The following is a 24,932-nucleotide window of genomic DNA, read 5'->3' as shown; positions in this document are numbered from 1 at the left end:
GCAAGACAGGATAAATAATCAGAGAGCCTTGTTCAATAATGTTATATTTGTGTTTGAAGTAAGGAAATGTGAAAAGCAGTTGCAGGCAACCATCTAGATGACAAGTGTGTATTTTTCCGCACATGCATGTGCCAGAAAGCTGCTGTTTGGGTATCTTGTAGATGTGCAGCACTTCTTTATGATCCACATATGTCTCTCTCTCTCTCTCTCTCTCTCTCTCTCTCTCTCTCACACACACACACACACACACACACACACACACCAAACAAGGGAAGGTTTTCTGCAAGGAAAATTGTAACACAAAATAGCCTTGAGCGCATCCTTCTTGCCATCTGTGTAGCAGCATAGAACAACAGAGGCAATCAGAGGCAATTCCTCAGCTGGATTGCTGATTTGCCAAATCTTCAGTGTGTGTGCATGTATTCGGGTGACACTTTAAAACTTTTGTAATAAATAAGAGTGACTTGAGTAGCATAGGATAACCAGATCTTCATTCCATTCAGTTATTGTTCCTTGGTTCGCTTGGTGTGCCTCACATTCTATTATGTTTGCCTTCTGATTTAACTTACAGAATCTCTAAAACTAATTCTGGAATCGGCACATGCAGCACTTGCTGCAGCTTTCAGTTTCTGTCTCTTCTTCCTGTTTCTTATAGGTTACTGATATGTACCGACACGTAGGCACCTTGAGTAAATCAGTGCAGAAAATATCTTTGATGTGATTGCAGCAGATTAGTTTTTGGAGCTGTGATTAATCAGGGTGCATATGAAGCTGTATGGAAGGCAGGAGTAACCAATGTGGAGCCCCTGCCAATGTGGCCAATAGCCAAGGATTGTGGTCCACAACATCTGTCAGGCACCATATTGGCCACCCTTGCTGTAGTGAAATAAATAAATAAAAAGATGGGAACTGGGAACTGACAAGACAATCCTATATTCCAAAGTAAGTCCCACTGAATTCAATGAGGCTTACTTCCACTTAAGTGGGTCAGAATGAAGTCTGAAGTAAGCTGCCCACATATAGCTGGATGATCTCTGCAAGAATAAAAATAAAAATGGAAGAATGATAGGATCAGGTAACTTGGACACTAACAAATCCAGGGAGAAATTTGTCCTAGTTTGTTTTCTCAGTTTTTCACCAGCCAGCTACAGACTAACTGAACTAAGAAAATCTTGCTTCCTTCCAGCACACACATGCTTCTGATATTCTCTCTCTGTTGTCCCAGACTTGTCTTAAACCTTTATCCTCTGGATCACCTTAGGGTTCTTGTCCTGACATCCCCAGTTGCCTTAGATAACTGAGCTGCATTGAGACAGCACTATATTCCATTTTCCAGATATTTTCTTCCCAGATAATTTCCATGCTTTATGTGATCTTTCCCACGCTGCAAAAACAAGTTCTAGAAGATTAGTGGAATCTAGCAGAAGTTTAGTGCTTATTTCCATGTTACTTGTTTCCTAAAAAATTCATCTGCAACCCTGTTAGCCTGGAAAATTGGAGGAGTTTTGCTCTGTGATTTCATGTGACAAAATTGGTGGCAGTATTCCAGCATAAAGTTATTTCCATCCATTTAAAATATAGTACGACAAGACAGTATATTGATCAGAAAGCCACTGTTCCGTAAGGCAACAGGTCATGTGGTAGAAAGGATTGTTATAATCTTGGATACAACACTAGTATTATAATGAGGAAAACTAGCACAATTATCTCCACTTCTGAATGCAGCCTTTGTCTTTTAAAAAAATGCAGACCAAAGAAGAAACACATTCACTAGACTAGCTATGAGACTTTTTCACATCCATAATGATCATGTTCCTGAGGACAAATTTTATCCTTTCAGCCAGATGAAAGCAGCTTTAGATATGCACTTACTACTCTTGAGAGTCCCGTGGACTGCAAGAAGATCAAACCTTAAGGAAATCAGCGCTGAGTGCTCACTGGAAGGACAGATCCTGAAGCTGAGGCTCCAATACTTTGGCCATCTCATGACAAGAGAAGACTCCCTGGAAAAGACCCTGATTTTGGGAAAGATTGAGGGCGCAAAGAGAAGGGGACGACAGAGGACGAGATGGTTGGACAGTGTTCTCGAAGCTACTAACATGAGTTTGACCAAACTGTGGGAGGCAGTGGAAGACAGGAGCGCCTGGTGTGCTCTGGTCCATGGGGTCACGAAGAGTTGGACATGACTAAACAACAACAACACATGCAAACCTCCTTCTTTCACATGTAGCACTTGGCAAAGATACACAAAGATGAGTGCATGCATTTTGGATTCTCCTGATAAGCTGCAAGAAATTGCACAGCATTGAAACTGGAGTGAGGGGAATTTTCATCAGTCACCATGGAGATATCTGAGAAGGAAGGGGATCTTCACAATCAAGCTCCCACCTGTTCAGAAAGAGGCTCTTTAATCAGCACTCATTAGCAATCTCCAGCTCAATAGCATTTCTAATGTGCTTATCAGCAGGACATTAAGGTGCTAGACATCTGATCCAAGTTCATCGTCCAAGCTCCGTCACAGCTATGCACTCTCTAATTAAGATCTAGATTTATAGACAATCTCACCTGTGCACAGAGCCTTTCTGTTCCATTGACTAGAATGACTCAAGTTCTGACTAAGGCAGAACTTAGCCAACCTCACACATGGATGAAGTTACAAGAAAGTGACTGCATTTTTGTCTCTTGGTATTGACCCCCCTAGTGATGGCTTACAATCTGGGACCTGCACATGACTGGCCATATGGCTAACAAGATCAAACACTTTGCAAAGGCAGACTGGAAACAGGGAGGGTCTTGGATGGAGAGCCCTCCATCAGCTGAAGTTGTGGGGCTGCAATATGCTCTAAATTAGTTTTACTTCCTTCTCTCTCCCATTTTAACTATCTCTGTGCATAATCCTCTTTAGAGCCATTGTCTTTTTAGAGGTGGTTTGCTTTCAGGATCCAATTGGACATAGTAATCTAGAAAAAGTGCATCTCTCCTAGTGGATTTTTATGAACTGTCTGTGGGCTCTACTATATCACACTGTTTATCTCGTCACCTTTAAGTCCCTATTATAGGATCAAAGTAACTCATCATGCTAACAGCTGCTGTAATTTCTTAATCTATACCAAGCAACCATAAGAACACCAGATTCAATGCACTATTTAAATCAGCCAACAGTTATCTAAATATTTAGACACAATAGGCTAGAAAGAGCTCGTACAACGCAGTAAAATAGACACAAGATTCGTTATAGTTTTATAATAGGATTTCAAATCCTTAAACCATATGACCCTTCCAGATATTACACTACCAAACAGAATGAAATGTTGCTGGTCAAATTTTATATTCAGGGGCTTTACAAATGTTCATTGTAAGCAGAAGAAAATGGGACAGCTAACAGGTAAAGTAGGGGGAATAGGAAGGAGGCCTTTCAATGAATGGAGAGACATCTACACATCAGACATAGCTGGATTGCATCAGGCAGAGCAATCCTAAATATGGGAAGCCAGCATTAGTTACCAGACCCTCCGTGTCCCTATTTTCCAGGGACTGTCCCGGATTTTCAGATGCCATCTCAATTTCTGATTTGATCCCAGAATGTCCCACTTTTCCTTAGGATGTCCCTGTTTTCTTCAGTGAAATGTTGGAGGGAATGGAATAGGATGTCCTTATTTTTATTGGAGATATATATGAGTTACACCCACAGAATTAAGCTGGCATAAAGAACCCCTAGGGAGATAAATGGCAGATGAACTGGCCCCAGCTGGGTGCAGGGAAAAGAATCAGCAAAACACAGAGAGCCAGATCCGCTCTGGTATGGGATCTATGGCCACCAGCACAGGGGAGACTTCCTAAAGGTCATTATGGGGTGCATGTGAACTATGAGACCACTCAGGAATAGCTTGTGGGAACCAGCTCCAAATCACTCCCACAAGGGGCAGTGTGCACACAGGGTCCCTGCCAGCCCTCACCACAGCAGCCAATCAGCAAGCACATGCCACACACCGCAGGCTAACCCATAACATGCTCTGCCAGTCACACAGTCACATGCAGCAACACAACCGGATAAACAAACAAACACACATTGCACAACTCGCAAGCATCCCAACCCATTTCCCAAGACTTTTGATGGCACAAGATCTGCTGGGGCTGCCTGAGTTTGCTACACCCTGGCTTAGCAAGTTATGTTGTCTTATCTCCATCTGAATTAGGGTTAGGGACTTATGCCAGCATAGCCTGGCTGAACCAGGACTCAGCCAGCTAAGCTGGAGATCAGCCAGATCCTAACTCGCTGATTCCGGCAGATCCAGGGTTAGGATTGTGCCCTAGGTGATTAATTATATAAATGCTGTAGTATGGGCCTCTTTTATTGTTTCGATGCTCAGGCAAAACAGAGAAGACTGACCTATTTAATTCCTCTGCTGCTGGAAGGGTGGCAGCTAATTACAGCTTGTAGGCAAGAGCATCCACCTACCCTTAAATTCCTGGGGAGATTCCAGTGGCGTGAGGAAGGAAAGCCCTTCACAGATATCTCAGCAGTGTGGTTCTCCAGCCATGCTCACACTTGGGAGCCAGTTGCTGTAGTTCCTTCTCTTGCATTGACTAGAGCAGGGGTGGCCAACTCCTAAGAGACTGTGATCTACTTACAGAATTAAAAACTGGCAGTGATCTACCCCCTTTTGGGGGGGTTCAGGTCAAACTTGTTGAGCTTTTTTGGGGAGGAGGAAAGCCCTGTTTTTGGGGGGTGCAGGGCAAAAAAATTGAGCTTTTTTTAGGGGAGCCAAAGTTGTTGAGCTTCTTTGGGGGAGCCAGTGATCTACCACAGATGTCCAGTGATCTACCGGTAGATCACAATCTACCTGTTGGACGTGCCTGGACTAGAGGAAAGGCTGTGGGTGTTGACAGGTAGAGCTGTAGCTCAGTGGTTGAGCACAGGCTTTGCTAATTTCAATCCCTGGCATCTCCAGATAGGGCTAGGATTATCTCCCGATTGAAACACCAGGGAGCCACTGCCAGTTATCATAACAAACCATACTGGAGTAGATAGACTAATGGTCTGATTACTATGCCCCTCCTTTAACTTTCTTCTTTAAATAACTAGCCACATAGTTTAAGCAGGTCTCCCAGAGCAGACGATCAAACAGCCCTTGAAATGCAGAGACCAACTAACCCAGGAAGTTTGGCTGGTTATGAGAAAATAACTGCCCCCCCATCCATTAATTTCTTGGAAGTCCTACCTGGAAATATGGCAGCCCCACTTAGTGAGGGTGGCTGGCAGCTGCCAGAGCTGTCCTATGTACTACTCAAGAGTTGTACCCAAGGGCAAAAACTCTACCTGCCTGGAGGAGCCAAGCCTCTGTAAAACCTACAGTGTAATTTATTCCCTGGCCTTGGCAACTGCCACACAGTGTGGATTTTTCTGAGAGGATGATTTACAGGCCAATTACTGCAGGAAATGTGCAGAGATTAACGTGATTAATCATTCGTTTGTTCCCATCATCGCATGAAAGGAGTGGGAGGAGCAGTTGCAAAGGTGGGTAGTCTGCATGGGGAGCGAAGTGCTTACCCAATGAGCCAGTTTTTGAGGAGAGGCTGTCAAATCAAATGCCGCCTTGCGATTATGCTGCCAGCCTCTTGCTAGTATACCAGCGCCATGCACACTGACTAGGATGCACTGCCATGCTCCATACATTCATTCATCCAGCCATACATGCTTCAGATGCTGCCGCCAACATTCCCACATCTTCCATACACCACTATAGTCCCACCCATTGAAACATGCCAGCTCCCTTCACCCTCCAGCCACGCGGTAAAGCTGCCACGCATCACCTACCCCCAATGCGCTAAATGCTTGCCGGTACACAAAGATTGCTTTGCATTCCTATCGCATCCTTCACCTGTGCCTCCTCAAAGCACTTCGCAAAAATTAATTACAGGTGGTTAATTAGATCAAGCTGTTCTGTACCCCTGTGAGAGCAGATAACTCAAAGATGCCAACACGTCACCCAGGGACAGAATTATAAAGCGGGTGCTTGCACTGGGAGGCTTGCAATGATGTGTTCTTAATGGTGATCTATAGCTTCCAGTTTGCATTAGTCCGGAGCACAGGCGTGGGGGACACGGCTGTGACGTGTGGCAGTGTTCAAGTAGAAAGTTGGCAATGGCTGGAAGTCAAAAGGACCAATGGGGATGTGGTCATAATATCAGGCATTGGTTTCTTCCTCTTCCCTGGACCCCACCCTCCATCTGCTGCAGCAACATGTTGTCTTCAGCAGGGCTTAACATACTTTAACTTACACCCACACATCTGCATTGCATCCAGCTCAGGACATGCAGTCATAAGCTAGATTCTAGCTAAATGATGCAACTCAACCCCTCCCATCCATCCAGTATACTAGTTATTATGGTCACTTCCACACTCTTACACCACTCTAACAGCCTTAGCTTTCATCAAAGAATCCTGGGTGCTGTTGTTGGTTATGAGTATTGGGAATTATAGCTTTGTGGGGGTCTTTAAACAATTTTCAACACCCTTTCCAAACTACAGGTCCCAGGAACCTTTGAGGGGAAGCCATAACTGTTAAAGTGGTGTGAGAATGCTTTAATGTATGGTGTGGATGTGATCTATAGTCTGTTTTTGGCCGGATCCCTTAAACTACCTTGTGTGCACTATTTTGATTACACTTTTGCACCAGTTAATACATTGAGTAATGTAGTCAGGGTTTGCTTTCGTCATAACCACAAGTAAGTCTATTGATCCCTACTCAGGAGAACCACTTCTGCCTGCTGCGGTGGTGGTTTGTAGATACTTTATATCAGGCATTTAGGAGATTCTCATGCACGGCGTTTATACTAGACTTAGCAACTTAAGTCAGCTGTCATGCCTCTAGGTCAGTAAATAGACAGGATTATGTTAGACACTTCCTCCATTTCAGAACTCAAATCTACTGCCTCTGGCACTCTGGGTACCATTCTACATGCTGTACTCTGTGATTCTAAACTTAATGGCTCACAACTCCATGCATTATGGTTGCTGCATGAAATGCTGGAATTACACCAGTCTTCTGCAAGAAACATGTCTAAGTGGAGATGCCACAAACACATCTTTAAACACCCATGTATATGCATCTTGGAAACCTGGTTGGTGTCAGGGTTTGCAAATGCAGGTGCATGAGTGTTTGAAGATGTGTATATATATATATATGTGTGTGTGTGTGTGTGTGTGAGAGAGAGAGAGAGAGAGAGAGAGAGAGTAAGAGTGGTGGGGAGAGACAGAGACAGAAAGGGGGAGATTCCACCCTGGTTTTCTACCTCTTTTTTCCAAAGAGGTAGCTGTATTCAGTCTGTTATATCAAAATATAGGAACATAAGAACTCAACTGAGTTAGACTATTGGCCCATCCAGCTCAGTATTGTCTACACATTGACTGGCAGTAGCTCTCCAGGATTTCAGACACAGGGTCTCTCCCAACCCTACCTGGAAATGCAAGTGATTGAATTTTGGACCATCTGCATAATAATAATAATAATAATAATAATAATAATAATAATAATAATAATACAAAGCAGATGTTCTAACACTGATCTATGGCCCACACAGAGTATAACACTACCATAATTCTTGACACAGAGTGCCTACAGAACGCTCTCCTTTTTGTTATGCAACATCCCATTTTACCAAAGAAATATTGTTCATGAATGCAAGAGTAAATTACCACACGGACACCCACAGCTGCAGGTTAATGAGCACAGCAAGATAAAGAACCCTCAGGCTATTTTACCACAAGTGCTAAACCCCTCTAAGTCCAATATTTGTGATATCTGTTCTGCCTTTTTGCATTATAAAGTGTCTATAATCAAGACTCTTGCCATTTACTTGGGGCGGGAGGTAGGGAGGTGACAGTGTAGGACCATTAGTTCTGACTCAGTACTTTTCTGCATGTATAATAATCCTTTTCATCGCCCCAACAGTCTCCTTCTCCCAATGGCCTCTGTGTTTAATTGACACAGATTGCTCCTCCACCAATCACAGCTGCCTCTGGCAGAACACAGCAGGTATTAGCAAAGAAGGAGCCAAGGAGATAAGAGCTCAGAGAATGCAGCAGGGCTTGCTGGGAAGATCCCTGCTCAAGTACACAGGAATAACACCATGATGATAAGCAAAATGGAAATGTCATCTTTGATGCCCAAGTGACGGCTAGAGACCTTCAGCTTTAGCTTGTCTCCTCCGAAAGCAAAGGCTCACAATCACATTCTGCTACTGTTGTAGGGTCAGAGATGATGGGGGGGAGAGTGTGTGCCACCTGTAAAATTCATAATTGCTGCATACGTTGCACATAGCTTTTTCACTTGGCAATGGAAAATTCAGGCCAAATTCAGGGCTCTGAGGAGCCAATGGAGAATGTGCCATCATTCATTGTCGTTGGGACTAAGCAACATTTCCAGCACAATCAATACAGTACAAAGTTTAATATAAGGACATGGCAAAATAAAATATGCTATTGTCCCCTTGAGGTTTCCCTCCAGTTATTGAACATGTTTAGCTTTTGCACATGAAGAGAGAAAACCCACAAAAGCTAGAAGAGCCTGTTACATTACATACACACAAGCTTCTTTGCGGCAGGTTATCCCTGGGCATCACTTGTGTAAATCGATGCCATCATGTTGGCGAGAGTATTCTCTATCCAATCTCTTCCCATTTTTGGTGGCTACTGATAGGTCCCTGAAAATTCACAATACACGGGCATCAATCCATGCAACAAGTAGCTCTAGATGAGGGCTGTAATGGGGATCACTTACCCCACAGAAGCTGTTTGGGTAACATCCCTACAGCACATTGGATATGTGTTTTGGCCTTAAACAGAGCTGCCCCCCCCATTAGGCAGAATGAGGCAAATTTTGGACATCATGGAAGGTCAGCATGGAAGGTCAGCAGTTTCTCAGTTATTTAATTTATTGCTTCATTTTTATTATCAGGCAGTAGTAGAGGTGCTTGTGGGGTCTTCTGCAGAAGATACCTAAATACATTAGCTGGTCTTGGGGACTGTGCACCCTTGTTTATAGGAGAATGCCTTTTACTGCTCTGCCTGAGACACTAAAACATCTTGGAGTTGTAACATCTCTGTGAGTAAACTGGAGTGACCATAGCCGAGTTGTCTTATGGAGCTCCTCTGTCTGCTGTTTTTCCCTCTGCCTACTCATCACTGAGAGCATTGAGTTAAACAAGGATTTGGAAATGCGTCAAACTCCACTGGTTACTCTGCCCCAGCTACGACTCCCTGAAATTACACCAGAGAGAACAGTACTCCATGTATTCCTTTGCATTGGTGCAGAAAGAGCACCAATGCATTAATGATGATGAAGACGAGGTGAACTTGGCTTTAATTTCTTGCTAAGTAAGCACGTCTCCTTCAGGCAGGAGTGAACCACTGAGAGATTAAGGCATTCCACTCAGCTCCCCCCCCCCCGCTCCCGATCTTCTCGTTGCTGCAATGTTCCTAATGCTACTTACATTATTACTGGATTATTTTGGCGTAATGAGCTTGGCCCTGATCGACTGTCCCTCTGCAAAGGAGGAAGGCAGTGCCTGTAATGCTCTCATAAAGGGGCAAGGAGGAGTGGCAAACTCCTGGGAAACAATTGGAGAAAGAGGAAGACAATGCCAGTCACGTAAATAAGGGGGAATTCCAACAAGAGCCTTGGGTTAATCAATCCTGAACTTGGAAATAACTTCTTTAATGCTGAGCAGAGATAAGAGAAAGCAGGAAAGTACAGATCCTGTGGTTAGATCTCACCAAGTTTCTTCTGCAGAAACAGGACTTTCTTTTGGGAGATAAGAGTCACAGCTACGGCCCTGCCATTTAATTGAAGTCTGCAGCCCATGCTTCTTCCCTCCCTCCCTGCACCCCCCATACCTCTCCTTATCATGCTCAGTCCTCTTATATTATCAGGCACTGAGCTCACCAGCTTGGTGACAGGTTGCTATGGACACTGAGAAGTTTCCCTAGAGACCAGAAGCCCATAATAATTGAAGGCGAAATCATCCAGCGCTGATTTTTTGATTTTTTTGAATGAATGTTTGTTTAAACATTGATTAATTCCTTGACCCCCCAAACCCCCTCATCTTTGCTTGTAAAAGGATGTCTGGTGCTCTCTGGTTCTATTTGAATGTCTGGATGATTCTTTGTTCTCAGTGTGGAAAGTGGGCACTGGACATGTAGTTGACTACTGTACTTCCTGACCCCACTGAAATCCCATACAAAATATAGTTGTGATATCCCATTTTGGTATTTTATTTATGTATTTATGTATTTATGTATTTATTTATGTGCCACCTTCCAAAGCAGAGTTTTCTCAAGGTGGTTTATAATCAATCTAGTAAGAATGTCAAAAACATTTGTACAGTACACAGGAACACAGGAAGTCTCCATATATTGAGTCTGACCATTGGTTCATCTATCTCAGTGTTATCTACACAAAGGGTAGCCAATGTGATACCCTTCAGATGTTGTGGGACTCTAGTTCTCAGCATACCCCCCAACGTTCAGCTGACGAAAATCAGGATGTGCATCTTTTAGTGCTGCACTGCCATGCGAGCCAGCTGACTCAAGCAAGCACATCGCAGAAAGACATGTGCAAGTGCCAGTGCTGGCTGCAAGCACTGGTTCATCCTCCTCCCTTAGCTTGTCAACAGTGGCAACAATAGAGGAGGGAAACGGGACATTCCAGGATCCCATCAGAAGCCAGGATGTCTTCTGTAATTCCAAGATGTCCCGGGAAAATCAGGACAGTTGAGGACTATGTGTCAGCCAGCATAGCTAGTTGATATGGGTGATGGGAAGTATTGTTCAACAACATTTGGAGGCCATTGAGTTGGCTAGTCCTGGTCTACACTGACCAACAGAGTCAGGCAGAAGCCATTTCCAGCCCTACCTAGAGATGTCAGGGATTGTACCTGGGACCCTCTGCATGCAAAACATGTGCTCTTTCACTGAACTGCAGCTCTTCCACACCTTCTATCCCTATATTTATCCATCAGGCAAAATGATCCAAGGAACTTAACAGTCTAAATTCCAAGAGTGTGGAGACAACAGAGGGGCCACTGAAAGGCTAGCAAGTAGTGGGTGTGAAAAGTGCAGCTTTGCATACTTTGGCTTTGTTTCAGCTTAGAAAGAAGGAGAAAAGACCTTCATGGAGGAAAGTGGGCTGTTAAGGAGGCATCTGAAGGGAGAGCAGTGGAGGGGGAGGTGACACCATGGGAATGTTCTGGGAGGGAGTTCCAGTGGGAAAGGAAGAGGGAGCAAGAGAAAGTGGGCAGCAGAGTTGTGGAAGGAAGCAGGAGATGGTGGTTGGAGGAATAAAGATTAGAGCCAGGAACATGTCAGGAAACAAGAAGGACAGAAATAAATTGCTGCAGAGGCCTTTGTAGTCCAGGACCAGAAATTAGTGGTTGGTGCAGAAAGGGATGCAAAGCCACTCAATTGATTTGTGGGTATGTCTGAGCTCATACTCTGAATGCTGCCTGTGCTCGAAGTCTGTTTTAGGGGATCCATGGGAAAAAGATGCTTCTCTTGCAGGCATGTTGAATGAGCAATCACATCACAGTATTTTGCCAACATTTACAGCGTTTTCCTATAGAAAGCACTTCCACTGCAATTGCTGGCACTGTGTAGACTAGAGTTTTGTGGGCACCTGTGGGTTAATGCCCAATGACATTGCTGCTGAACCACCACGTAACACCCTACCCCACCTGCCTCTGTGCTGTTTGATGAATTGTTGTTATATCTTTTCCCATTAGTAGTGGCTTGCAGGCTATGCACTCTCCCTCTGTAGCACAGGAGTGCACATCTCACAGAGAGGGTGTTTGTGCATGTGAATTTTGCAACTAGTTTATACTTGTAAAGCGCTTAGAAGTCTCCTGGGCAATTAAGCAGGATATAAATAAATAAATAAATAAAGGTGTCAAATATTTTTTAAAAAAAGCTTATCTGTTTACAACAGGGGAATCATCCCTGAGCAGCAAAGTTAACCTCCACTACCATCACATGGCCAAAAATAAAATAAAATACTACTGGTACTGTATACTCCCTAATAAGAGCATAGTACTGAAGCAAGGTTTGGGGTTGTAGGTGGTTGGTTTTGTTGACAGACCCTCTTTGGACTGCAGAATACATAGTTTTGCTGAACAAGCATCAAAGAAAGAGAAACAGATGTCGAGAAAACTATTCCCTTTGCAAGGGCGCTCTGCAAGATTCAGAAGGGTTAGGAAGCCCTTATCTCTCAATCCATTCTCCAGGGGGTCTTGGCCGTCTACTGCCTACTTTGAAAGGGCTCAGAGACAGATACATCAGATGCTTCCCTGGAGAATTCTCAGGGTCTAGTAGTCAGACTAACCTTGACAAATCTGACCTTCACTTTTGATGTGAGAATTCCCCGTAGAACTCAGAATCTCTTTGGAAAGGCAGCTCTCTTCAAGAATGTCTAGATCCTATGGTCTTTCTTGCCCCGCCTCCACCCTCAAGCAGTGTTGCCTTAAACTGTGCACCAGTATCCAGCATTTTACACACACACACCCATTCATGAAGAGGTAGGTGTGGGGCGGGGTGGAGAAAGAGCTCCGCCCAAAGCTGCTTTACTGAACGCTGAAATTCTGAATGACTAGAGGTGCAGAGCTCAGGCCCTTATTTTGCATAAGAATGGGAGAGAATTTTGATCTGTTAGCTTCCCCCCCCAAAATGCAAATCCACTTAATTTGCACTTCCCGAAACAATATGTGAAATGAAACACAAGCCTGCACTAGGCCCTATAGCTTGCACACTAAACTTTACAAGGAAAGAAATTGGCTCATGTATTTATAAGCTGGCTGTTCTTGACTATCCGTCCTCCTGCATGCTTGCTAACAAGCTCTGCCTTTTTTATTCCCCAGCAGTTCCTTTCCAGCAAAACCCATACAACCCTGGGGGCCGTCCCACCATCATCCACTGTTATCGCTGCGGAGATACGTGTAAAGGGGAGGTGGTGCGTGTCCAGAGCAATCACTTCCACATCAGATGCTTCACCTGCCAAGGTAAGTGCTTTGGGGGATGACTAGCTGCCTTGTTCAAAAAGGACACAAAGGTTAGAGTCAGGCATTCCTCCCCGTTCCACAGGATCATGCCCTTCACAAGCGAAGGCAGTGTTCGGTTTAGCATTTAAGAGGCACTCAACACTTATCCGAAGCTTATGGATTCACTGCGTCCATTTACTGATTGTGACAATGAGGAAAGGCAAAGAACACACCCTCCAACATTTCTCCGTTGAAAATAGGGCACCCTATTCCATAATAACAACAATAAATTAATTTTTGTCCATGGGAGAAGTGGTGGACTCACCTTTCTTGGAGCTTTTTAAGCAGAGGTTGAATGGTCATCTGTCATGGATGCTTTAGCTGAGATTCCTGCATTGGACTAGATGACCCTCCAGGTCCATTCCAGCTCTTAAGAGTCTATGATTCTATTATTTAGACCCCACCCATCAGACTGGGTTGCCCCAGCCACTCTGGGCAACTTCCAACATATATAAAAAACAAAATAAAACATTAAACATTATTTTAAAAAATCCCTATACAGGGCTGCCTTGAGATGGCTCGGGGGTCACATAACTGCATACCCTCCAACATTTCTCCAATGAAAATAGGGACATCATGAGGAAAAGCAGGACATTCCAGTATCAAATCAGAAACCGAGATGTCTGCTGTAAATCCAGAACTATCCCTGGAAAATAGGCACACTTGGAGGGTCTGAAAGAATGCTGCAGCCTTCAGATCACATATTTTTGCATTAGGGCTAGAGCTGAAGCTTATATTTACAAATGCTGGAAAGTTGCCAAACGTTTCTATTTTGCTATCATTTATTTTTGTTAATGAGAGATCACAGAGCAAAAAAGGCACTTGCACTTTGAACATTTTGCAGGGATTCGGTGGTGAAATGCAAAGCTCTCATGGAGGTCTTTTTGTATTTTTATGCCAGACACAGACAAGTGTGAAGTGCTGGACACAGCAAGGAAAACTTGCTTCTTCCCCTTAAATATTAAAGAGGTGCCATATTTTGGTGCCTATTGAAAACTTTCCTCTTTCAAAAGGCCTTTAAAGTTGAGCTCTTTCCCATTCAGCATCTGTACTGAGATTGCTTTAAAGATGCTCTTAAGATGTATGCATTGCTTTATCCCTCGTCTGCCACCCTGGGATCCTTTGGGAGGAAGGGCGAGCCATAAATTTAATCAATTAATTAAATTAAATAAATTGTGGAAAACAGTAAGAGTGGGAATTAACAGGGTGCCTTATCTAGCTCTGACAATTCCCACTTTAAAATTTATAGATCCGGTTACCCCCTTCATAAGAGCAGCTGTTTCAATAACTGCATTAAGGAGCCCTTTCGCATCCGTTCTGGGCCATTAAGTTTTACAACAGCTCAGCGTTGCTCCTCCCCAGCCACCCTTCCATCCGCAGGCCAAGGATGAGCTGAAGTATTTCCCAACACTCACATCTCAGCAGAACTCAGCATGGGCTCAGAACATGCTCAAGTGATGGGCTCTGAACACGCCTGTCTTGCTGCCCACTCCAAACCTCTGAACATTTGTGTGCGGAGCTCGTGTAGAAAATGGCTCCTAAGAAAACTTGTCCATGGGTCCAAGATAAGGTGAGAAAGTAGGAATTGCAAGGGCTGCGCAGTCCCTTGTTCCATCATCAATGCTAAGAGCAATGTGTGGCTCATCAGGTTTCAACCAGAAAATCTAGGCAAGGCATCATATCTGAAGGTGCTCACAGCCTTCAGGATGAGAGGGAATCAGGCAGGTCTATGTGCTCTCATATTCACCTGCCAGCAGGGCCAGTTTGAGATCTTTTGGTACCTGAGGCAAGATGTGCCACTGACCTTTCCCTAAATCCAGACCTGTGTCTGGAAGGATGGAAGGAAACCAGTGGCATCACAGCTCCCAGCTTTCAGCTTTCAGCTGCATCTTCAATTTACCAGAAGCTGAGTTGGAAGCTGCTGCGAAGGCCAGATTGGGATCTCCTGCCTTCTGTGGAGCATGTCGCCCTAGGCCGGGGGTCAGCAACCTGCGGCTCCGGAGCCGCATGCGGCTCTCTGACACCCTTGCAGCGGCTCTGGCCCGCCTGAGCTGCGCCCGCCGCGCTGCGCTTGTGGCCCGCCTGCGCCGGCCCACTTCTCCAGCTGGCCGGCGGCAGCCCGCCCTCCAGCTGGCCGGAGGCTGCTGCTGTGCCTCGTTTCTGCCAGCGCAGGCGCAGCAGCAGGCAGCAGCAGTTTCCCTCCTTGGCGCATGTCCAGGAGGTGCTTGGCTGCTGCTGCCGCCGTGGAGCTGCTGCGGGCTGGTGGATTCAACGAGGTGACGACTCGACGAGGTAAGATCTTTGCGAGACGCCTCGCCTGCCCGGGGGGCAGAGGAGCCGTGGGAGGAGGAGCGGCGCAATGGCCCCGTCAGCGCTCCAGGCCAGGAAGCAAGAGCGTGAAGTTGATCAGCCGGAGTTGTGACTTCTTGCGGATGGTTCGAGTCCTGGGTGGTTTCCTTCCTCCTCTCTTCCCGCCCCCCTCCTCAAGCCCCATCGCTGCCCCCTCTGTGGATCTTTCCCTCGCTGGATCGTTTTCGATCTGGCAAGTGGAGACCGGATCTCTCTCAATTAGCCGCACTGGGCGCCCCCCCTTCCCTGAACACGCACGCTGCCACTCGCACGTTGATCGGAAGCGGAGTTGGAGATTTCTCTTTCCCCACCTCTCCTTTGGGAAAGATGCGCAGGACCTTGAAGCTCCCCCCTTCTCTTTCAGGGGGTGCATCTCTGGGGACTTGAATCGTAGAATAAAACATAGTTTATCCAAAGATCTCTCCCCATCCCTATTTTTATGGAGTCTTTTTTTGGCTTCCCTTCCCAGCATTGCCTGAGAGGGCTGCCCTGGAATATTGCAACTTTCCCCCCTCCTCTCTCCAACGTGAATTTTAGAGGAAGTTAAAAAGGGGTTGTTGTTTTTTAATCACACGTTTACCGACAGTGGGGGTAGGTGGGGGGTTGGCAGCGCCTCCTTCGCTCCCGGATGTCCCCGATGGGTGAGTGAGAGCGAGACCTCCTTTTCCTGGCGCCCGGCGTGGTGCACTCCTTCTTTCTTTTCCTTCATCTCCCTCTCCTCCTCAGCGTGCCCAGCTGGCCGGCTCAGCTTCTGCTCTGCCCTGCCGCTGCGGCGGATCAGTTTAAGTTTGCCCCTTTCATCTATGATTGCTTTGGGGTGGTGTGTGTGTGTGTGTGTGCCAAAGCTTCTTCGGTGCGTACGGGAGACTTTGGCAATCGTGGGAAATTTCCATTTAAAGTGGTGTGTGCGTGCGTGCGTATCTCGGTATGTGGCGGCCTGCCTTTTAATGCCTTTGGTAGAGAGGGGCCCAATTTTTACCTGTGCCTGTGAAAACCGGGTGAGTTGCTGAATTTGGGGAAGGGGGTGGCGAAGCCAGCGAAGAGGCCTGTCGTTGCGTGCATGGATCATCAGCAGGAAGTGGGGGCTTGTGGAAAAGCCCCGAATCCAAGAGAAAGTTTTCTTTTTGATGCCAGGCTTGTCAGTTTCTCCAGCAGGCAGAGGAGGAGGGCATAGCAACATGTCTCTTGTTCCAAAGTTGTTTTGTAGGGTTTTTTGGGTGGTGATGGGAAGCTCCCAAGGTTTACAGAAGTACAGAAAAGGGGGGGTGTAAATAGTGTTTTAAATGTCGCAATGGTTTTGCCACGGCTCCCAGTTTTTTTTTTCCTTCGGAAACGGGCCCAAGTGGCTCTTTTTGTCTGAAAGGTTGCAGACCCCTGCCCTAGGCGAGTCACCTCATGTGCAGCAGTCATACCAGGGCAGCAATCTATCTAGGGACTGCAGGGCACACCTTTCCAGCCACTTTCCACCAATCAGAATTTCTTCCCTTCACAGAGCTACAATTCCCAGAGTTCATTGCGAAGAGGGGTTGATTGTTCAACCCCTCTGGGATTTGTAGCTCTGTGAGGAGAATAGGGTCTCCTAACAATTCTCAGCACCAGAATTCTTTGGGGGAAACCATGACTGTTTAAAGTGGTACCATAGTGCATTCAAATGTATGCTGTGGATGTGGTCCTTCACAACCACATCGAAAAGATGCAGTCCAAAGCCATAGGTCAAATCTTCCCCTTCTTTCAATAAGTCTAAGTGTGTGCACGTGTCTTTGGTAAGTGAGCCATTTCTCCATTTCGTGACAAGATTCTCTCAGTCACCTCATGGGGTGATTAGGAAGACAGGGAAAGCCACTGCCTACGTTTTCCATTCTCTCTTGTGGTTGCAGCAGCCACTAATGATACGATGACCCACATCACGCTGAGAAGCAGGATGGATGGCATGAATCTACTTTCGCCTGAGCAGAGGTCAGACTTCCCTCTGCCAGGCTGCTTTGCCCAGGTACCCTCTTGCTGTCTGCTAATGCCCAATTAAAGAAGGCAAAGTCTGTTGCCGTCATGCACCGAGGCTCACAGACAATTCCCCAAAGCAGCAGCCAAGCTCTCTCTCTCTCAGCAGGGCACAAATCTCCCCAAAACAGGCCTGCCCGCTTTCTCTCTCCTTTTTTATCCTGGACCTTGCCAGCAACCCAACAGTGACATCTTGTGGGGCTGAATGATGGGGCTTGGCCCTTTAGTTCGTTTTGTTGGGTTTACAGGATTGACACCCTGAAGAACGAACACATCCAAACTGCCCAAGGAAACATTCTCAGGCTTGCTTTCCCAACTCTGTGTCTTTGCTCTGACCAAGGAATGTCTCTACTGTCAGTGCACCCAACTCTGCTGTAGCACCTCACACAAGCTCTTTAAAACAGGGCAAAACAAAATCGAAAATTCTTTCCAGTAGCACCTTAGAGACCAACTGAGTTTGTTCCTGGTATGAGCTTTCGTGTGCATGCACACTTCTTCAGATACACTGAAACAGAAGTCAGGGCAGTCAGACATTGGACTTATGGGGCCCGCTTTGCTTTTTACTAAGAACCTCAGGATCTACCAAACATAGTCCCACACGAAAGGAACACGTTAAAGAACAGGAATTAAGGAACAAGCTGCGCCTGAGCATGTTCTGAGCCTTTGGAATTTATTCTCAGTATCAGAACTGCATTGAGTTCACTGTCCTTTCACATAAAAGTCCTTGCTTCATTTCAGCTGCCTAATTTAGAAGGGAAAAGTCATCCTGTTTTTGCTGTTGTACATTTGGGAGTCAGCAACCTGTTGACCTAAAAAAACCAAAAAAAAAAAAACACCTCCTTGTTGTTTTTTAAAAAGCTGGATAGTTCAGTTGGTTAAAGCGTGGGGCTGATAATTGCAGGTTCAGTCCCCATATGGAACAACTGCATGTTCCTGCATCACCGGGGTTGAGCTAGATGATCCTCAGGGTCCTTTCTAACTCTACAATTATGCGATTCTATAGTGCAAATCACAGAGAGAGAGAGAGAGAGAGAGAGAGAGAGAGAGAGAGAGAGAGAGAGAGAGAGAGAGAGAGGTGTACTAGTATAGCCTGGTCTACCTTCTGCCCATCCCTGCTTTAGAAAAACAGGTCAGCTTTGGGAAAGATAACTGACAGGCTGACCCTTCTCTATCTGTGTGTGCTTCCCCCTCTGTAGTGTGTGGCTGTGACCTAGCTCAGTCCGGCTTCTTCTTTAAAAATGGGGAATACATCTGCACCCATGACTACCAGAAGCTCTATGGCACACGTTGCGATAGCTGCCAAGACTTCATCACAGGAGAGGTGATCTCAGCTTTGGGCCGGACCTACCACCCAAAGTGCTTTGTCTGCAGCATGTGCAGGTGAGTGGAATGTTTGGCTGTGATTGTGGGCAACCCGTTCATAAGTGAAAACCCCAAACGGAAAGCCTGAGGTGCTTGGACCCATATTGTGGGGTGTGCAGATACGACATGGTAAAAACCTGCACCGTGTCACACCTCCTTTTCTTACACCTGGGGGAGTGTCAAGGCAATGGGAACTTGTGCTAGAAAGAGGATATTTCCTTAAAGCATGAGGCAACACAGCCTGGTTGGAAGATGCCTGCGTTCTTCACAACGACAAAAAGCTGTACATGCGTTGCGCTCATTTCTCTAAAATAATATAAAATATCTATACATGCTCTCAGAACAGTGGATATTTGCACATTCGAAAGTACATACCTCCACAGTGCGTCATTAGGCAATAACTGGTTCTATGACTTATTATTGTGCCACATTGGCAGGATCGAGAGCATGTCAAGCAAGAGAGGGGTTAATTCTGGCAGTATGGATGTCAGGTTGTATGTAGCCACTTATTAGCCTGAGGGTGGATGGATGGTCCTGCAACTGAGGAGGGGGGATTAGTAATCTCCCAAGGGAATGGTGAAGCTACTTTGGGGGCTATGAACTCAAATATACTCTGGAGGGACAGGTCTATTAATTTGTCATTCTTAGTGTTGGGAGTGCATTAGGAGAGCATTAAAATGAAAGATGGGCAAGGGTGAGTGACAGGAAAAGCTAGTCTTTAATTAGCCACACTAGCTGTGCGGCATGTGCACACGCACGCACACACACACACACACGTCACTGCCACCACCATTGCTATGGTCTGCTGGAAGGAATCACATAGCAATGTTGGCACCCACACAATATTTTCCCTTCAAGCATTGCCAGCAAAGGTGTACAAGCAGCTATGACACTGCTGGCAATGTATATGTTGTCCCTGTATTGTGAGACAACAGATTGAACAAGCCGTGGTTTGGCGTAAGTGTACGTCAAGGTGGACATTGGGCACAAGTTGATCAAGGTGGACCTGCTGCTCAGATACGGGCTGCATGCACATCATACATTTAAAGCACATGGCTTCCCACAAAGAATAATGGGAACTTTAGTTTACCCCCGCAAAGATCTACACTTCCCAGCACCCTTAACAAACTGCAGTTCCCAGAATCCTTTGGGGAAGCCATGTGCTTTAAATGTAACTCTTGAGGAGATCAAGGTCATACATACAGTTTGGAAAGCCCTGTCTCACTTTGCCATGCTGTGGGTCACTTTCCAAAGACAGCTTCAGCCTCTTCTGTTCAGCTGTCATAGTGGCACTGGTGATTTGAGACCCCTGGTGCCTGACAGTCTGTAACTTTACCTCTCTATATATACAGCTTCTTTTGCTTAAAACTTGATGGGATGGGGATCATTGCTTCCATCTATGAGAAACAGATCAACCATTCTGATTCCAGGCTACAAAACTGGCATTCTCTAGAAGTCCTATGCCACCCAATATATTTGTTCTCCAGGGCGATTAACTATTCAGTTAAACTGAAATTAATCCAAGCATGTAACATTCAGGATATGTTAACACATACAGCTTTGTTTGTATAGACCAGGTGTGCAGGTCTTTCCCTTCTCCTCAATGGCATATCCTTTGCTGCAAGCTATATCCCCCTCCTTCCCCCAATTACTTTTTCCCAAATGCCTGTTTGATTTATTGTGTCTTTATAGACAGAAGCATTTGCTCTGCATTCTTCAATACGTGCAAAATCCCATCTTTTCCACTCAGGATACTGAAATCTGTTTTAAAAAAAAATATAAGGCCTTCATTGTTGTCAACCAAATATTGATATTTGAATTGAAATGTTCAAATGTGTTATAAGGATCATGAAATCTGTTGCTGTAATATTTGATGTTAAGCCATTGGTTCTGCTCAGTTGCAAAAGCAATGAAAATGATATTAACTGTACTACTTTCTAGTGTGACTCTGGAACTTTTTTAAAAAAAAAAGAAGGGAAGTAGGGTATAGAGGAAGACAACAAAGTGACAGAGATGTTGAAGGGGGAAATGGGAGATGCCTGGGGTGACCCGGGGAAACAGAACAAATTGGCCTGTCCCAGAGTTTTAGTAATACTGCAACACAGGAGGAGATTGAGAATGGAGCAATGTCCCCTTTTTCTAATTAAAAAGCATGTTCAAAAGCAACATATAAAGGAGGGGGAACAAGGCTTAAAAATAAAAGAAAAACAGAGGAAGCAACAGTGAGTGCTGGAGATAGCTTGAAGAGGCATAGATCCAATGATGGGTGTGAGGTGCTATAGAAGAAGAAGAACTAGCAAACCAGCAAAGGGGATCCATAGGTATCTGAAGTCCTACAGAGTATTTGTGATGTTTTCTTGGGTTCACCTTTCTTTCAGGAAGCCGTTCCCCATTGGAGACAAAGTCACATTCAGTGGCAAGGACTGTGTTTGCCAAACCTGCTCCCATTCACTGATCAGCAACAAACCCATCAAGATTCATGGACCAAGCCGTAAGTCCAGCAGATCCTACTTCATTATTTTTATACTTTGCCAGTAAATGTGTGGAGAACTTCCATCCAATGTGAACCCTTGAGATTCTCCCCAGGCTGTACCTCCTTCTCGGGCCACATCTCTCACTGGCTCCACTTTGCATACTCCATGTGCGTTTTTGCTGGGCTGAAACTCGGGTGCTTCTTGCTTGCCTGGGTGGAGAATAGAGAGGGTTCTGTGACTCTGTGGAGAAACTAGTGTACAAAGGGAATATTCACATACAATGTTATGCCCAGTTTTGCCTCTGGACCCACCCACCACAGGCAACTGGTCCTCAGACGTTTGCCGAGAGAATTATGTGGCCCTCAGGTTGAAGAAGGTTCTCTACTCCTGTTTTAAATGGTGATCACTTAAAAAAAACAACACAATACAGTACTTTTTTTGGCGAGTGCTCTGCACTGGGATGTGGACCAGCTGGGCACAATTGCAATGTAGGCTGTGTGGTGTCAGTGTGGAAGCAACAGATGTTCTTGTTCCCTAGTGTTTACTTAGACACATTGATTGCAAAGGGAAGAACAGCACCGTCTTCCTCAAAAACAGTGTGTGTCCCATCCCCCGGTGACAGCCTGCTCCTGGCCAGGCTGCAGGGAACTGCCAAACACGAGCAACACTGTGAACACAATCCAACTGAGAGCACTTGTTCCTATTGATTTCAATAGATTTATATATACATAGCACCATGTTTGAGAATGTGGTCTACATGTAGACCAGCCTGAGAGTTAGTTGATGAAGGATGGTTTAAAATACATATTTTAAGAAACAATAATTGAAGTACATAAAAAGGCACTGTTACAAGAGAAAGTCAAACTTACACCCGCATTTCTGCAGACCCCTTCCCCTTTTTGTTGTACAGCTGCATTTGGAAATGTAATTCCAAATTTGTACACTTAGCTTACACACACACACACACACACACACACAAATGTATATAAGATGTTGGTGCCCACAAGGATTCCTCAGTATTGGCTCCCTGAATCTTCCCAAAGGCATGAGTGTGTATAACTGCACTGTGACCATTTGATCCAGGGTTGAATTTTTGATGCCTATGTTTATGTGTCCAAATCAACTGAATATCAGGACGTGCTCTCCCTGTCTTGGCTGCTGGATCTGCAGGTGACAGCTGGCCTCCAGGCTGTTTTGTTTGCTGTACCCCCACTGATAACCTCCAGACTGGTTAGCAAATGCATTTTTAGCTGGTGTGGAGGATCTTTATCTGGGATGGGGAAACCTGTGCCCCTCCAGATGTTGTTGGACTCCAACTCCCATCAGCCCCAGCCAGCATGGCCAATGGGCTCACCTGCCCCTGGTCTATAGGAAAGAGATGCCCTGTAAAGGGAAACAAAGGTGGGAATCCAGGGTAGGGTTGACTATTGGCCTTTCCTTGGCAATGAAAGATGGAGGGCGTCTTGTGAGATGCGGTCTAGGGCACAACTTCTTTCCTTTGGATGGGAGGCAGGAGCTGAGCAGCTGCATCTGTCAATCTCCTCCATGCTATCAAAGGAGGAGGAGGGCTACTATAGCTTGGAATCTAATGTATCTACGACCACTAAAGTAACAGAGAGATAGCAGAAATGTGTACTTGATGACAACAATATTCCTTTACCAGCTTCTGCATCTACTCCAAGAAGTGATTGCACCCAGACATCACCCAGACGATGTCTCCGATTGATCAAATGATGTCACTGAAATGCAATAAAATCTTTCATGGCATCTTTGGCTGGAGTTTGTCCCTGGAGTTTTTGGAATGGTGAAGTTGGCAGCTGTCCTCCTTTCAGATCCCAATATTTCAGAGTTACAAACAGCTTCCATCCATGCAGCAAAGTGAAGCAGCTGCTTCAATCTGTGTATTTTAGATTCCATTCATGTTGTTGGACTTGGAGACAGACAGATTTGGACCTATAGGGTGCAAGCCACTTCAAAGGAAACAGGAACTGAGCAAGGGCATAGTAGTTCATTACAATGAGGGATGTAGAGGAGAACTTCCCTGTGGATTGTGGGCCCCATGTTAATTATTAAGATAGGGGTGTCATTTGTATTTTCTGGCTCAGAATGTCTTTGGCTGGCCCTACTTCCATTCTTGTGATACTTGTAACACCAAGGTGATATTTATAATACTACTACTACATGTAGCACACATGTAATATTACACGTTACACATATGTAATTGTGCACATAGCAAAGCATCACTCTGCTAAGGTATTTTCTATTAAGTCAATGAGATGTTCTCTGGGTTCTAATTATCATCTTATAGCTGCAATAATAATAACAATAATAATAATGGAACAGAACTCTCAGAATCAGGCTAGTTAGCCAACAGTTTCTACTACCGGAAACTCAGGAACCAGGTGCTGTGAATCAAACTGGCAGTCCAGAGCCTGCTGAATCTGCACACTGCTTCTCTTCTCTTCCCCTCCCTCTGTGCCTGATTTCCAGGAACCTATTTAGACCCAGGAGAGAGAAACCAAGTGAAGGCCACTATGCGGTTTCTGCCCCCCTTCCTCACCCTCCCCTCTCCATGCCCTAGACCACTATCAGGTCACCTGAAGACCACATCCTCCCCTGAAATCCACTCTTGCATATATTCTTCTCCTTGGCTGTGTAGCTCAGGTTACTTGAGGGCAGCATGGATTATTCATAACCAGCTGCAAGCAGCATTCAGGATGGGTCCAGGTGAAACACAGTGACACACTCTCTCTCTCCCTCTCTCTCTCTCTCTCTCTCTCTCTCTCTCTCTCTACCTATATTAGCCACTGCTCTTAATGCACACTCACTGGTGCTGCTAAAACAGCACCTCACAGTTGTTTCAGAAAAGGAGACAGGAAGAGTATATGCAAAGGTTACCCAGGTTAGAACGCCCCACAATACATAAAGGCAAAACATTTTGCTGTGGGAGTTTAATATCATTTGGTTAGCAGCTGTAAAACATATAAGGCTTTCGTGATTAACTGCCTTTTCTTCCAGGATCCAGAACAAACTTGTCTGAAGTGTTGTATGGAGCTATAAAAATAACTGGAGGTTCCCCTAAGCCTTCCTAGCGGTGGAATGTAGCAAAAAAGGGTGAGCGGCCAGCAAGCCTGAGGGTAGCATTGACAGAATAGTGAAGAGGTAGAAAAGAAGGAATGGAGCTTGAGGATCTGCTTTGCCTTTTCTCCCTCCAGCACTCTTGAGGTGTGGCAAGTGAAAGGCAGCACCAGCAGTGATGCCCTTCACCTCTGCACCTTTGGGCATTTCGTTGCACTTGCTGTTGTTGCTGGAATTGGTTTCCCAAAAGGATGAGCCCGTCTTCTACATGGGCAGCAACCCATCTAGCAAAGCGGCTACTTGGAAAACTGGGGGATTCTCCAATTTTGAAGGGACAGGATGAAAGAGCCTGTCAGAGCACAGTCAAGGTCGTGGCTTCCAAGCCCATGTGCTTCCTGTCACTGGTCTCGACAGACAGCGAGGGAAATGGGAAAGGAAGGGAAGCCGGTAAATATTGCCACAGGCCGGACATGGCCAAGACAGACAGAGGTTAGCGAACAGCTCTTCCGATGTTGCCTTGCGCGGAAAAATACCCTTCCATTTCTACTAGTGGGAGACATGGGGTAGGTGGGGGCTGCCAGC

The 24,932-nt window shown here is 45.5% G+C and overlaps 1 protein-coding gene across 18 annotated transcripts in view; it reads left to right on the top strand.

The window, feature by feature from the left end:
- Positions 1 to 24,932, top strand: part of ABLIM3 (actin binding LIM protein family member 3) — a 142,070-nt gene that overhangs the window by 68,489 nt on the left and 48,649 nt on the right. For 17 of the 18 annotated variants that reach the window (XM_033139935.1, XM_033139934.1, XM_033139933.1 and 14 more), the window contains exons 2-4: positions 12,910 to 13,050; positions 18,633 to 18,816; positions 21,177 to 21,289. In XM_033139935.1, the coding sequence (XP_032995826.1) occupies positions 12,910 to 13,050; positions 18,633 to 18,816; positions 21,177 to 21,289 (438 nt within the window). The remainder of the gene's footprint in view (positions 1 to 12,909; positions 13,051 to 18,632; positions 18,817 to 21,176; positions 21,290 to 24,932) is intronic. The other variant, XM_033139918.1, reaches the window with a different exon arrangement.

This window comes from Lacerta agilis, chromosome 2 (assembly GCF_009819535.1).
Source record: "Lacerta agilis isolate rLacAgi1 chromosome 2, rLacAgi1.pri, whole genome shotgun sequence".
Lineage (NCBI taxonomy): Eukaryota > Metazoa > Chordata > Lepidosauria > Squamata > Lacertidae > Lacerta > Lacerta agilis.
Note: the sequence above shows the minus strand (reverse complement) of the source record. Positions and strands in the feature narration are given on the sequence as shown.